Source organism: Aphelocoma coerulescens, chromosome 27 (assembly GCF_041296385.1).
Source record: "Aphelocoma coerulescens isolate FSJ_1873_10779 chromosome 27, UR_Acoe_1.0, whole genome shotgun sequence".
Lineage (NCBI taxonomy): Eukaryota > Metazoa > Chordata > Aves > Passeriformes > Corvidae > Aphelocoma > Aphelocoma coerulescens.
In genome coordinates, this window is record NC_091040.1 from 3,339,512 (window position 1) to 3,353,200 (window position 13,689).

Sequence of the window (13,689 nt, forward strand, 5' to 3'; positions counted from 1 at the left end):
GTTGCTCCTTCCCTTCATTCTCCTCATTCCTCTTTTTGACTGTGTTATAAACTAGCCTGCTGTAGGTTGTTTCTGTTCCTTCAGCATGCCTCACATTGGGCATGATTTTGCTCGTGGGCTTGGGTTTGATGGAATCTGTCCCATCTCAGCCAAGAAGTGGGACTTGGGCCATCCCAGTTCAAGCAGATATGGGGACGTTGCATGGTGTTCTCTGAGCCTGCAGTTGCTCCAGGGTTTCTCTGCCAGGCAGGTTCTTCTGGGCAGGTGTCTCTGGGCTGTCCTGGATGCAGCACCCAGCATCTCTGTGGGGCACAGAGTCTGTTGCTCCTGGCTGCTCCGTGTGTGGTACCCAAGGAGAGGCAGCTGCCCTTCTGTCCCCAGCCACAGTGTGCTCTGCTCTTCTGGGGATCATCCTGTTCCTGCCTTTCCTCCATGCCGCAGCACAGAGGCCTCTCGAGGAGCACTTGAGGCTTTCCTGAGTGTCTTGCCTCCAGCTGCAGGGCTGCAGCCCCCATGAGCCAGCCCCTGGTGCAGGGTTTGGTGCCTGCTTGGGGTTGTGCTTGTCCTGGCCATGGTGCTACTAGGCAGGGTCTGTGACTGGCCCTGGGAGCAGCTGCTGCAGACCGGGGCTCCCACCTGTGGCACCTCCGGCTGCCCAGGAACAGGAGCAGCCACTTGTGCAGGAAAGTTCCTGTGGTGTGGGAAAGCCCTGCAGGTGCCTGACCCATGCAGGGAGGGGGCAGTGAGCTGCAAACAGGTCTCAGGGCCAAGGTGGCTGGAGCAGAGCCCAAAGGAAGGACTTGCTGGCAAGACTTGATGTGGTGCAGCATGAGGGGCTCCTCCTCACTGCAGTCAAACAAACTGAACTCCCAGGGAGCCAGTGCCAGCAGTCCCATGGAAGGATGGAGCATCCAGGACAACTGTCTTGGCAGGTGCCAGCAGGGAGTGGAGTTCATCCGTGGGAGCAGGGGAGGGTTTGTTGTTGTCTGTGATCCCAGCGACTCTGGGAGCAGTCAGGGCTCCGCTTCACCGGTCCTTGGGACATCCCAGCTTCAATGTGGGGCAGGAGAATAATGGCTCAGCAGTTGTGTGCAGCCACAGGCGCTGCCGGCAGCGCAGCTGGCGTGGAGGAAGGGTCAGGCAGGTTCCACTGTTGTGCTTTGCATAAGCTGACCCCATGAGGTGAGGCACTGGGAGTGGGAGCTTTCTGAAGTCTGAGCTCTGGTTTGGGGCTCGCTCAAGCCTTGCCGGTGTCAGAAGTGTTGGCAGGGGTTTTCTGTGCTGTGCCCTTTCCCCAGCTGTTGCAGTTGCTGTCTCAGTTTCCCCAAGCCAAAACCTGTCTGTGTCTGGTTTGGGTTTCAGTAAATTTCAGATGCTATTTTTTGCCACCTCTACCTTTCTGTGTGCGTGAAAAACAGCACTCCCATCTCCCTTTGTTTGGGCAATTTAGCAAATAAAAGATGCGCAGTGCCTAAAAGCAACCACGTAGCCAAAATAAAACATGGGTAGGATGTGCATTCTCCATATGGGATGTGGGTCAGTGATGGGCTGATCTCGCTGGGGAACTGGCATGTGGGAAGCAGTACGTGCGCTGAGCAGGTCATAAAGTTATGCTGCTGTTACGGAGACGTGCAATTTCTTTAATTCTAGGTTAGCTTTAGGCTGTTGCAGGCTCCTTTTGGAGAGGGTGCACAAGCAGTTCCATGGTGTGCGTGGCCCCCAAAGATCCCTCATTGCTTTTCATCAGGCAGTTATTGACACAGAGTCTGGCTGTGCAGGCTTAGTTAATTACTCTGCTTCCTGAAATTCCTGCTGCAAGATGAAGGTGGATTTAGGGCTGTTTTGTTTATTCTGAAACAGAGCTCTAAACCAGAGCTGGAAAAGTCCAGCAGAAGCAGACAGTACTAAAAAATCCAGTATCAGACGTGGCTTCCATGGGACAGGCTCTGCAGTGGGGCAGAGGCAGTGCAGAAAGCTGCCATCCTTATCCAGCAGCCCTGGGGTGTGTGCTATGCTTGGTTTGTCGTGGGGTTGTCAGTACAGATTAGGGTTTCTCTTTCTTTCCAAGCCCCCAACATGCAGAGAACCAGGAGTGTTCCCACACTCTATTTTCGGATCTCTCCCAGCCCAGCTGCAGGGTTGAGTTGTGATTTGTGGGGCAGGAAGGCCTGTGGAGTTTTCTTAAACTACTGCTGTGCTGCTTGGAAAAGGCCCTTCTGTAATTGCAGCCTGTGCCATGGCTTTGAGGGACTCAGGATGCAAACCCGAGAGGCAAAGTCAAACCTGAATGATCTGCTCTTTGTGTACTTGTTAAAGGAAAGGTCCATGCGAGCTTTGTGGAGGTTCTGCTGCAGTCTCCCCTTGGCTGTGCCGGTGTGTGTGGCAGCAGAGCACTTGTTCCGTTCCTGGGAGGCAGCAGGTGTGTCCTGGCTGTGCTCCACACCTGACCCAGGACAGCAGTGCTTCTGCTGTGTGCTCCACACCTGACCCAGGACAGCAGTGCTTCTGCTGTGTGCTCCACACCTGACCCAGGACAGCAGTGCTTCTGCTGTGTGCTCCACACCTGACCCAGGACAGCAGTGCTGCTGTGTGCTCCAAACCTGACCCAGGACAGCAGTGCTTCTGCTCTGTGCTCCACACCTGACCCAGGACAGCAGTGCTTCTGCTGTGTGCTCCACACCTGACCCAGGACAGCAGTGCTTCTGCTGTGTGCTCCACACCTGACCCAGGACAGCAGTGCTGCTGTGTGCTCCAAACCTGACCCAGGACAGCAGTGCTTCTGCTCTGTGCTCCACACCTGACCCAGGACAGCAGTGCTTCTGCTCTGTGCTCCTAGTGAAATGGGCACCATGTTCCAGGCCTACACCAAAAGGGAATTTTTCTTTCAAGCCTAACCCCAGGTAATCCTCGAAGCCTCACTGATTTAATGGGTTGAAAGACTGACTTGGAAATGAGCGCTGCTTTGCCTGATTTGGGGTTGCTCGGAGGCATTCAATTCTGCCACTGTGAACTGATGAGAGCAGGTACTTCAGCACAGCTCTGTTCTTTTCTGTCCTGTCCCTGCCCATTGCTGTGTCCGTGCTGCAGTGAGCCCCTTTGCTGGCACTGTGACTACATGAAGCAAGTGCTGTGGCTCTGAGGCTCTCCTGGCATGGCAGCTGGTGAGGCAGAGCCCTGTGTGCTGGCACAGAGAGCGTGTCTCTGGCCTCACAGCTGCAGCCTGTCCTGAAGAAGGCTGAGGCTGCCAGTGGTGGTGAGGATAATGGAGTGTGACCCACGACAACGTGGCCTTCTGCCTCCCAGCCTGGTGTCTGGCATGGCCAGAGGACCACAGAGGGGCTGAGCCCCAGGCACGATCTGCCACAGAGGAAGAACCAGAGGCTGGTGGGAGCTGTCTCCCATCAGGAAACTGACAGGAGGAAGAGAAGACGAGGGTGAGGTGAGGTGAGGCTGGCAGCAGGAGTGGAAATATTGGGTTGAATCTCCAGCCGTGGTTCTCTTGGATGCCGTGTCCTGCTCAGCACCAGCTCCGGGACTGTAGCCAAGGTGGTGCGTCTTGTCTACCCCGAGCATCTGCTGCGTGGCAGGATGGAGCACCAAGTCCTTCTGGCTGCCTTGTTCTGCCAGTGCCTTTGAACAGCACTGTGAGGCCAGCAGGGACTGTCTTTGGGGTGGCAGAGGGCAGCTGTGGCTGCCCAGCCTGGGCACTCTGGCTTGGCAGCACTGATAGCAGGCACTGCCCTCAGCTGCTGCTGGGTGCACGTTCAGGGTCTCTCTGAGGGAACATCTTGGGAGCTGCACCTCAGTTTATCTGTGAATTGGAGAGAGAGACAAGGGCTGGATGATCCTGTGGCAGTACAGTGCTGGGGATTAATTGGCTCAGAGCTGTTCTAAAGTGCAAACTAAGGGCTGGTTGTTCACAGCGCGTTGGGGCCTGATTCTCATCCTGAGCTACATCTCCATGCCTGCCAAAGTTTTTCTACTGCTACACAGAAGGATGTGTTTTCAGCAGAGGCTTCCATGTGTAAGATTTAAAAAAATTAAATAAAAAGTGACTCCGAGCTTGGAATGGTACTGCCAGGGAGAATGTTTACAAGGAAGCAGCCTGATAAACAAAGAAAATCGGCGAGTTGTAAAGAGGTGAAATTGTACAGTGTGGCAACAATTCCCAGCTTGTCAGAGCCTCACAGTGGTCACAGCCACCTCAGGATGACTGCAGGATCTCCGTTTTTACAGGCAGCCTCAGGAAGCCAGGCTGGACTGAAAAAGTAACAGAATTATGTGGAACTTGTCTGAGTCACTGACCCTACATCTCCACAAGTTCTTTCAGGGCACTGCCGTGAAGGAGGACCAGAAGAGGCTGCAGCTGAGAAGAGATCTGCCCTTTCTGGTCACCAAGGATTTCAGATCTCCTCCCCTAGCCTCTCCCAGTCTTTTGTACTTTCTGTGTTAATCCATCCAGTGCAGCATACACTGACAGAGGCAGGAGCTGGAAAGCCTGCTCTGAAAGCCTCTGAATGCTGCTGGACCAGCGGGAGGCATGAACCTGAAAACCGTGCTTATCCTCCTTGGTCTGGCGTTAGCCACAATATTCGCTTTGGTCTGCGTGTTGCTGACCAGAGGAAGGAGCCCCAGGAGCTGCCAGCACCTGCACCCGGAGCAGGAGGACATGGAGGATGGCCAGAGCCTGGTCTTTGCTGACCTGACCCCTGAGGAGATGTCCCAGGTGGTGCGGTACCTGCAGGCAAAGCTCGGGGTGCCGCTGGTTGAGGCCTCGCGTGCCAAACCCTCGGACAACTGCATCGCCTCCGTGGATCTGCAGGTCCCCGCCAAGGCAGAGGTGCTGCGGTTCCTGGACGGCGGGGGGGCTCGTCCCGCCCGGGAGGCGCTGGCTGTGCTGTACTTTGGGAACCAGGCAGACCCCAACGTCACCGAGTACGTGGTGGGGCCGCTGCCGACGCCAGTGTACCACCGAGACGTGACGGTGCAGAAGTACGGGGGGAAGGTGCCGTACCACCGCAGACCGACACTGGCTGTTGAGTACAAGCAGATTGGGGGGTTTTTAAAGAGCCAAGTGTTCCCCTCAGCTCCAGCTTTCATGCAACAAGTAATGGAGTACGATGGAGCCAATCTTGCAGTCGTGACAGCTGCTCCCCGGGGATTCCAGTCTGGAGATCGGGTCACCTGGTTTGTCCTGTTTCAGAACGTGAGTGGATTCTTTGTGCACCCGGTGGGGCTGGAGGTGCTGGTGGACCACAGCAGCCTGGACATCTCGCAGTGGGCGGTGAGCAGGGTCTTCTACAATGGGCAGTACTACAGGGACATGGTTCAGCTGGAGAGTGCCTACGTGCAGGGTCGTATCAGCGTGGAGAAGGTGAGGAAGGCACCGTGGGATGGGGACTTCTCGTCCATGAAGCCTCGGGCGCCTGCGGCCGCGCTGTTCCCAGTGCAGTACGAGCCGCAGGGTCCCCGCTACAGCGTCAGGAACAACCACGTCCTCTTCCAGGCCTGGAGCTTTGCCTTTGGGATGAGCGTGAGCACGGGCCTGCGGCTGTTTGACATCCGACACAAGGGGGAGAGGGTTGCCTATGAAATCAGCGTGCAAGAGGCACTGTCAGTGTACGGCTCCAACTGCCCGGGAGGGATGTCCACGCGCTACATGGACGGCAGCTTTGGCCTGGGGCGCTACACCTCCCCCTTGGTGCGAGGGGTCGACTGCCCGTACCTGGCCACCTATGTGGACACACACTCTCTGTCTGAGAGCCTGAGGCCCAGGAAGGGCAAGGCTTCGCTCTGCATCTTTGAGCAGAACCTGGGCTCCCCTCTGAGGCGCCACTACTCCAACTTGCAGTCGCTCTACTACGGGGGGCTGGTCAACTCCGCTCTGGTCGTTCGGTCCATTGCCACTGTGGGCAACTATGACTATGTGTGGGACTTCATCTTCTACCAGAACGGGGCCATGGAGGGCAAGGTGCAGGCCACGGGGTACCCAAGCTCATCTTTTCTTCATGGGGATGGCCTGAGATATGGCAATAGGCTTTGGGAGCACACGCTGGGTACCATACACACCCATTTTGTCAACTATAAGGTGGACTTGGACGTGGGAGGTAGGTCTGGATCTTCTTTCAATGCCTGCCATTGTACTGATAAACCCCAGAGCTTTGAGGTTTGCCTCCTTGTCCATAGAGTCCCTAATAAGTGACATCAGAACTCTGCTTCTTTAATCTCCTAACCTCTTATTTCACTGCAAAAGTATTTTTCGAGATGTAAAACAGTCTGTCGAGGTCATTGAGTGGAAAGCAGTGGGAATTTCTGGGAGCTCTGTGTTCAGCTCAGGGAAAGTATGAAAGGTAGCAGCTGAGAAATGTTTGTGTTTCCTTGAGGCCTCACGTCTGGCACGGTGTGTGTTGCCATAGGCATGGGCGGGCAGACAGGGAGTTGGCCCTGTCTGAGCTCAGACAGTGTGAACCTGCTTTCGCAGCGCCTGGTGCTGTTCCTGGCATTCCATCTCCCTTGGGAAAATCCTCTTAGTGTCTCACTGCCCCATGTAAAGCAGGGCAGCTGTCCTGGTGCTCCGTGGGGCTGAGCCCCTGCAGCTCTATCCCCTTCTTCTCTTCCGGAAACACTCGAGCATTGGATCCCAAGTCTTGGGCTGCGAAGCTGCTACAGCAGCCCGGTGAGTTCCCCTGCTCCCATGTGCAGGCACAGGCTGGCAGTGGGTGTCTGCACAGGGTTATCTGAGCCCAGGAGCAGCCCCTTGCTCACAGTGAAGTGCTGGCAGCCACCCCTGAGAGTGCAGCGATGCTCAGCCTCAGGGGCACCCCTGCTCCCCCACAGAAGGCTGTTGCAGTACCTGCAGTCTGGGGACAGTGGGGACACGGCATCTGTTACTGAAAACCACTTCTGGAAAAGGCAGAGGGAAAATGTTTTACATCTGCACAGGACCAAAGAGGTCGCTGGTGGGCAGTGGCTACATCTGAACCAGCCCAAAGAGAAAAGCAGCCCCAGGGATCCAGGCTGTCTCCTGGATTGTGGAAAGTAATCTCAGAACTATGTTGGTCAAGCTGCAGATAACTCCAGAGCAAGCATTCGCCCCCTGCTCGCGCCCTCCTGTGTACCTGCCTGTGATGCAGGGGTTTGTGTGGCCTGGAAAGGTGCTGCTGCTGTTGTTACGGTCAAAATCGGGGCTGATGCTGGTTCCTTCCTGAAAGCAAGACTTGAGAACGTGCTAAAATACAGTTCCTGTGTGGGGGCAAGGTCCTTTTCTGTGACTTCGATGTCCCTCAGTGCCCCTCTCTGTTTACAGACCCTGAGCCCTGACTGCTGCAAAACGCTCTTGTGTAGAGTTGTGTAAATCTCAGACTTGTTCCCTGTGGTGAGAGGGGAGCTGTGTTCCAGGCAAGAGGGCTTGGGGCCATGCAGGGAGCTTGGGAAGTTCCCGCAGGAGCCCCACCTTCCAGCGCTGGGAGGGCACAGCTGTGTCACAGCTAAAGTGGGTCATGCCCCACACAGGTTCTTGGATCCTGATCTGAGGCTGTGGGGCTTGCAGGGAAAAAGGGCAATTATTGCCTAGTTGGAAGTGAGAATGAAAACATAATTCCTAAATTAACACAAATGCAGATGGGGTAAATTGCTGCAGTGCTGTGGTGGTTCTGGCCCCTCCTGCCTGTGCTTCAGACTCTCCCCAGCAGGAGGGTGTTTGGTGGACCCTGATCTCCAAAAAGGCATCCTCGCTGTTGGTGGTGTGTCGCTGCCTTGCATGGGGCCAGGTGCCATGGGGGAGCCTTGCAGGAGCTGATGGCCATGCTGGAGCAGCCCCCTCACACCATTTCTGTCCGTGGCAGCTCTTGTGCAAAGATCTCGTCTGCTGGAATGGGACTGGGATGATTCAGCAGGTGCTGCCTTTTCTCACCAGAGAGCTGCCTCTGGTCTGCCCACAGCCAGAGCCAGGCTGGAGCTGCCAGGTCCCTTCCTTCGGGGCTGGGAAGGACATGGAGGCAACAGAGAATGGTGACAGGAAGAACTGGCATGTGGAGGTGCTGGGAGCCAGCGGGTCTCGGGCTGTGCCAGCACAGACCAACCCTTCAGGGGAGTGGGGCTGGTCCAGGAGCACTGGGTGCAGAAGGACCAGGCCAGCTGAGCCTTCCTCTGCAGCATCACCACGCTCCCACAGGAGATGGGGCATCCTGGGAGACACTGAAAGAAGCAAAGGCCCCTAGGCTGGATGAGATTGGGGCTCTTTGTGGTGTCACCCTGCAGCAGAGAAACCCATCAGTAGCTTGGTGAGTGAGCCAGGCACTGGCTCCCTGGCTGGCTCCTTTGGTGCATCTGGGGTGGGAAGGAAACAAGCCAAACTGGCTGGGACCTGGGATCTCCTCTCAGAGCCCCACGGGAGCTACAGGTTCCCTCCCCACCTCACAAGCGTCGCCGTTACGCCCACGGTTGCAAATGAATAAAGAGCTTGGTCTGCAGGTGAGGGACGTGCTCTGGATTCTTCAGCCAAACTGCATGTGCTGTCACTGCACTCGGAGTGATGAACCCCAAACTTCCCTACGTTCTCCTGGTCGGGGCTGCAGTGATAATCTTCATTCTCTCCTGCATGCTGCTGAGCAGGGGTAGGCGATCGCCCAGCTGTGAATCCCAGCCCAGTGTTGTGGAGAAGACAGGATCCATGAGCCAGAGCCTGGTCTTTGCTGACCTGACCCCTGAGGAGATGTCCCAGGTGGTGCGGTACCTGCAGGCAAAGCTCGGGGTGCCGCTGGTTGAGGCCTCGCGTGCCAAACCCTCGGACAACTGCATCGCCTCCGTGGATCTGCAGGTCCCCGCCAAGGCAGAGGTGCTGCGGTTCCTGGACGGCGGGGGGGCTCGTCCCGCCCGGGAGGCGCTGGCTGTGCTGTACTTTGGGAACCAGGCAGACCCCAACGTCACCGAGTACGTGGTGGGGCCGCTGCCGATGCCAGTGTACCACCGAGACGTGACGGTGCAGAAGTACGGGAGGAAGGTGCCGTACCACCGCAGACCAATGCTGGGCAGCGAGTACAAGCAGCTGGGAGTGTTCTTGGAGACGGTGGCATTTGCTGCAGCACCGACCTTCCTCAAAGAAGTCTTTGAGTATGACAGAACCAATGTGGCATTTCAGACCACAGTCCCTCATGGATTCCAGTCTGGAGATCGGGTCACCTGGTTTGTCCTGTTTCAGAACGTGAGTGGATTCTTTGTGCACCCGGTGGGGCTGGAGGTGCTGGTGGACCACAGCAGCCTGGACATCTCGCAGTGGGCGGTGAGCAGGGTCTTCTACAATGGGCAGTACTACAGGGACATGGTTCAGCTGGAGAGTGCCTACGTGCAGGGTCGTATCAGCGTGGAGAAGGTGAGGAAGGCACCGTGGGATGGGGACTTCTCGTCCATGAAGCCTCGGGCGCCTGCGGCCGCGCTGTTCCCAGTGCAGTACGAGCCGCAGGGTCCCCGCTACAGCGTCAGGAACAACCACGTCCTCTTCCAGGCCTGGAGCTTTGCCTTTGGGATGAGCGTGAGCACGGGCCTGCGGCTGTTTGACATCCGACACAAGGGGGAGAGGGTTGCCTATGAAATCAGCGTGCAAGAGGCGCTGTCAGTGTACGGCTCCAACTGCCCGGGAGGGATGTCCACGCGCTACATGGACGGCAGCTTTGGCCTGGGGCGCTACACCTCCCCCTTGGTGCGAGGGGTCGACTGCCCATACCTGGCCACCTATGTGGGCACACACTCTCTGTCTGAGAGCCTGAGGCCCAGGAAGGGCAAGGCTTCGCTCTGCATCTTTGAGCAGAACCTGGGCTCCCCTCTGAGGCGCCACTACTCCAACTTGCAGTCGCTCTACTACGGGGGGCTGGTCAACTCCGCTCTGGTCGTTCGGTCCATTGCCACTGTGGGCAACTATGACTATGTGTGGGACTTCATCTTCTACCAGAACGGGGCCATGGAGGGCAAGGTGCAGGCCACGGGGTACCCAAGCTCATCCTTTCTTCATGGGGATGGCCTGAGATATGGCAATAGGCTTTGGGAGCACACGCTGGGTACCATACACACCCATTTTGTCAACTATAAGGTGGACTTGGACGTGGGAGGTAGGTCTGGCTCTTGTCTCTCCATTTCAAAAAGTTCTCTCCAAGTACTTTTAGACTCAAGAAACTTGACTTTTTTGGTGGTTATACAGATTTTCCTTTCCACTCGTGGGGCAGGGTGGTGTGCTAGCAGTGGGGGGTGGCAGAACTGCAGGAAGAAGGAAAAGTCAGATGAAATCAGACTGTCAGTGTTAATACTGGCAGGGGAGGTGTGGGGTTAGAAGTTCTGTTCATTCAAGAAAAAGAAAGAAAATGAGCTCAGTGCTGTTAGCTGTGCATGGATCTTTTTCTGTGGGGCTCAAACCTTCATAGATGGCCACAGCTTCAGCTCTGAAGTGGCTTTTATGAAAGCTGAGAACTCACATGTAAAAGGAGGAGAACACAGAGGGGGGTGAGTCATGGTGGGATGGGCAGGAGGAGATGAGCAATAGCCCCTCTGCCAGACCTGCAGAGGCACTGGCCATCGAATGCTCTCGGCAGCCCTTTGCCACCCTGTCCCTGAATCAATTTGCTCCCATGCCCCTCCTGTTGCTCTGATCCTTGGGCCCACATCTCTTTGTGGCAGGACCTGAACAGCACAACACTGCTCTTGTGTGTGATGTGCAAATGTGTTCATCACCTGGGCTGCTCCAGGTGCCTCCACTGTGCAGGATGACCTGATGAGCAGTAACAAGGCTCTAGTTAATTAGACTATGCTTGTACGGGAAGCAAACCTGTTCCTCTGCCCTGGGGTGAGGCTCATCCCTTGTCCCCTCTTGTCTCTCATAGAGTCTGCCACAGAGTGGTGTTGCCTGGCTCAGACAAGTGTCCAGCCATAGATTAAGACACAAGTGCTGTTGTCATGGCATGGCATGTGGAACTGCAGAGCAGCAACTGCTCTTGGACAGGGTTGTTGCTCAGAGCCCAGGGAGAACAGGGAGAGCGGGCACTCTGATGTCCTTGGGGAACAGGGGACTGTGGGGACTCACCTCAGTGACTTTGTTTTGGTTTCGCAGGGGTGAAAAACTCCCTCGTGGCCCATGACATGGCATTTGAGATGACACGGGCTCCCTGGAGCCCAGAGCAGCAGATAGAGCGGCCACGACTCACCAAGAAAGTCCTGGACACGGAAGACCAGGCTGCCTTCCGACTCCAGTCAAAGATGCCCAGATACGTCTACTTCGCAGCCAACAGCAAAAACAAGTGGGGCCACCAGCGCGGCTACAGGATCCAGATCACCAGTTTTGCAGGGGACCACATCCCCGAAGCCAGTTCCATGGAGAGGGCCATCAGCTGGGCAAGGTCAGGCTGTTCTGGCTGGGATGGCAGGTTCTCAGAGACCCTCTCAGCCCTGCCAGCTGGGAAGGCATTGCTGGATGTCCCTTGATGGGAGGCACAGGGAAACATTCTTCTGGGGTTGCTCCATGCGAGCAGGCCTGTACTCTGAGGGCTCTTTCAGGAGTTGATTTAACTCTGCCCTGCCTCAGGGGGCTGCTCCCATCTCTTTTCTTGTCCTCAGGTACCAGCTGGCCGTCACCCGGAGGAAGGAGGAGGAGCCCACCAGCACCAGCATCTACAACCAGAATGACCCCTGGTCACCCACTGTCACCTTTGCTGACTTCATCAACAACGAGACCATCACCAACGAGGTAAGCCAGGGTCCCCTGGGCTGGGGTGTGACACCCAGCCCCAGGCTCAACGGGAGCCCCAAGGCTGCCTCAGGAGCGGAGTGACTCCAGCATCACCCGTGGGACAACGGGCCCAGCTGTGAGAGCAGCAGCCCAGGGGAAAGAGGGAAGTGGGTTTGAGCATCCCCTTCTCTGTGTGTCTGCCCGGTGCTTTGGTCAGAGAACATAGATCAGAGTGTGCAGAGCAGAAGCTTGTTTCTCCCTGTGGAGAAATGCTGGCAAAACGTCATGAAGATCTCTGTGAGGCCTTGGAGGTCAAGGCAAGGGCCCTTCCACTGGGTGGATGTCTGCAGCCGTGGCTGTGGCAGGTCTTTGGGGAAGGGAGGAGTTCTTTCCCAGGAGAAGGGAGCTTGGCATGGGAACGTGGCTTGCTGGTGCCCATGGGGGTCCCCCTCCTTCTCTCCTGTCACTCTCCACGGCCCCATGTGTATTTTGGTCACTGCTGCTGCAGCTTCTGGAGTAACCCTGGGCTTGTGGCTCTTCCCTGCCTAGGACCTGGTTGCCTGGATAACTGCTGGCTTCCTTCACATTCCACACTCTGAGGATATTCCCAACACTGTGACCGTGGGAAACTCGGTCGGTTTTCTCCTGAGACCCTACAACTACTATGACCTGGACCCCTCTATATACTCCCATGATGGTGTGTTTTTCACCAGCCAGCAGGACTTTACAGCATGTGAAACCAACCCTCTTGCCTGCTTGCCCAAAACTGCCTCTTGTTTGCCAAACTTCCCCCCATTCACCTACGATGGTTTTCGAAATATGAGCAGGCTTTAATGCTACAGGACGGTGTGAGGAGATGTGGTCAGGAGACACCAGGCTGACCGTTCTGTCTCCAATTTTCAGCTTTTTAGTGAAGTTGTCTCAATTTCCAGTTGTCCGGTGACTTCACATTTTATCATTGCTTTTGAAATAGTGCTCTTGAAAAGGGAAGCGTGATTTTCCTAGCGTGATACCAGATGGAAGTCTACGTTATCTGTTAATTCCTGAATCTGAGTCTGTCACTAGAGGAAAGTGAGGAGAAAATCCTGTTCCTCTGCTGTAGAAGCAAGTGCTGTGTAGTGCATATCTCAGGTCAAAATAATGAAAATGGTGCTGGTCCAATGCTCTCAAGTGTCTCGTTCTTACAACCTACAGCAGCGTCTCCTGGGGGGTGGTGCTGGTCTCTGCCACATTTCTTGTGCCCACAAACCAGCCCAGCTGTGTGGCTCTGGGTGTTCATCAGGGCATGGGGATGTCCAGCTGGAGGGACGGAGGGACAGGCTGGGGCACACGCCAGGGCTCAGGGGCAGGGACTGAGGTGGGCACTGGCACCAAGCCCTGTGGCTATTGGGGGGAGGCTGGGTCATGGCCAGGACTGCGTGGGTTGTGGCTCTCAGGCCCTCGGTGCTGGGCACAAGGGCGGGATCCAGACAGGACCTTGCAGGAAGGGGTCTCGTGGCTGCTGGTGATGCAGCATGGCCAGAGCCACTGCCTGTTTGCCAGGATGCTGGTTGGGCTCTGGCACCCTTGTTCCCCTCCTCGCAGCCCCATCTGTGCTAGGATGTAGCTCAGGATCAGCGGGCACCTTTGCAGGGTGACAAAGAGCTGTCCCCTCCCTCCTGGCTGCAGAACCATGGTGACGTGGGCAGCAGCAGTCAACGCTGCTGGTGATGGCAAGGCTGTGCCAGGATGGGGCAGTGGTGCTGTGTTTAGCACAGCTCTGCGCAGGGAAGGCTCATCTCTACAGCCACTGCTGCCAGCATCCGTGGGGTTAAGAGAAGGAGGAGCAGGGAGGTGTGCTTATTCCCCCTAAATGACTGGATCCATCCTCTCTAAGCTCTGCAGTGTAGGATCTGGGACCAGAGGGGAAGCACAGATGTACAAACATTGAGTTTACTTTAAATTATGACCCTCTAGGGAAGCAGAACAAAGTTGCCTTT

At 56.1% G+C, this 13,689-nt stretch overlaps 1 protein-coding gene and 1 pseudogene across 1 annotated transcript; both read left to right on the forward strand.

The window, feature by feature from the left end:
* Positions 1 to 4,540: 4,540 nt before the first annotated feature.
* On the forward strand, positions 4,541 to 6,490 carry LOC138099315 (amine oxidase [copper-containing] 3 pseudogene; annotated as a pseudogene).
* A 2,043-nt stretch (positions 6,491 to 8,533) lies between these two features.
* On the forward strand, positions 8,534 to 12,871 carry LOC138099396 (amine oxidase [copper-containing] 3-like). Its single transcript, XM_068996599.1, has 4 exons — positions 8,534 to 10,103; positions 11,096 to 11,381; positions 11,599 to 11,728; positions 12,260 to 12,871. The coding sequence occupies exons 1-4, from the start codon at positions 8,534 to 8,536 to the stop codon at positions 12,542 to 12,544; spliced, it is 2,271 nt and encodes a 756-aa protein (XP_068852700.1). The 3' UTR covers positions 12,545 to 12,871.
* The last annotated feature ends 818 nt before the right edge of the window (positions 12,872 to 13,689 follow it).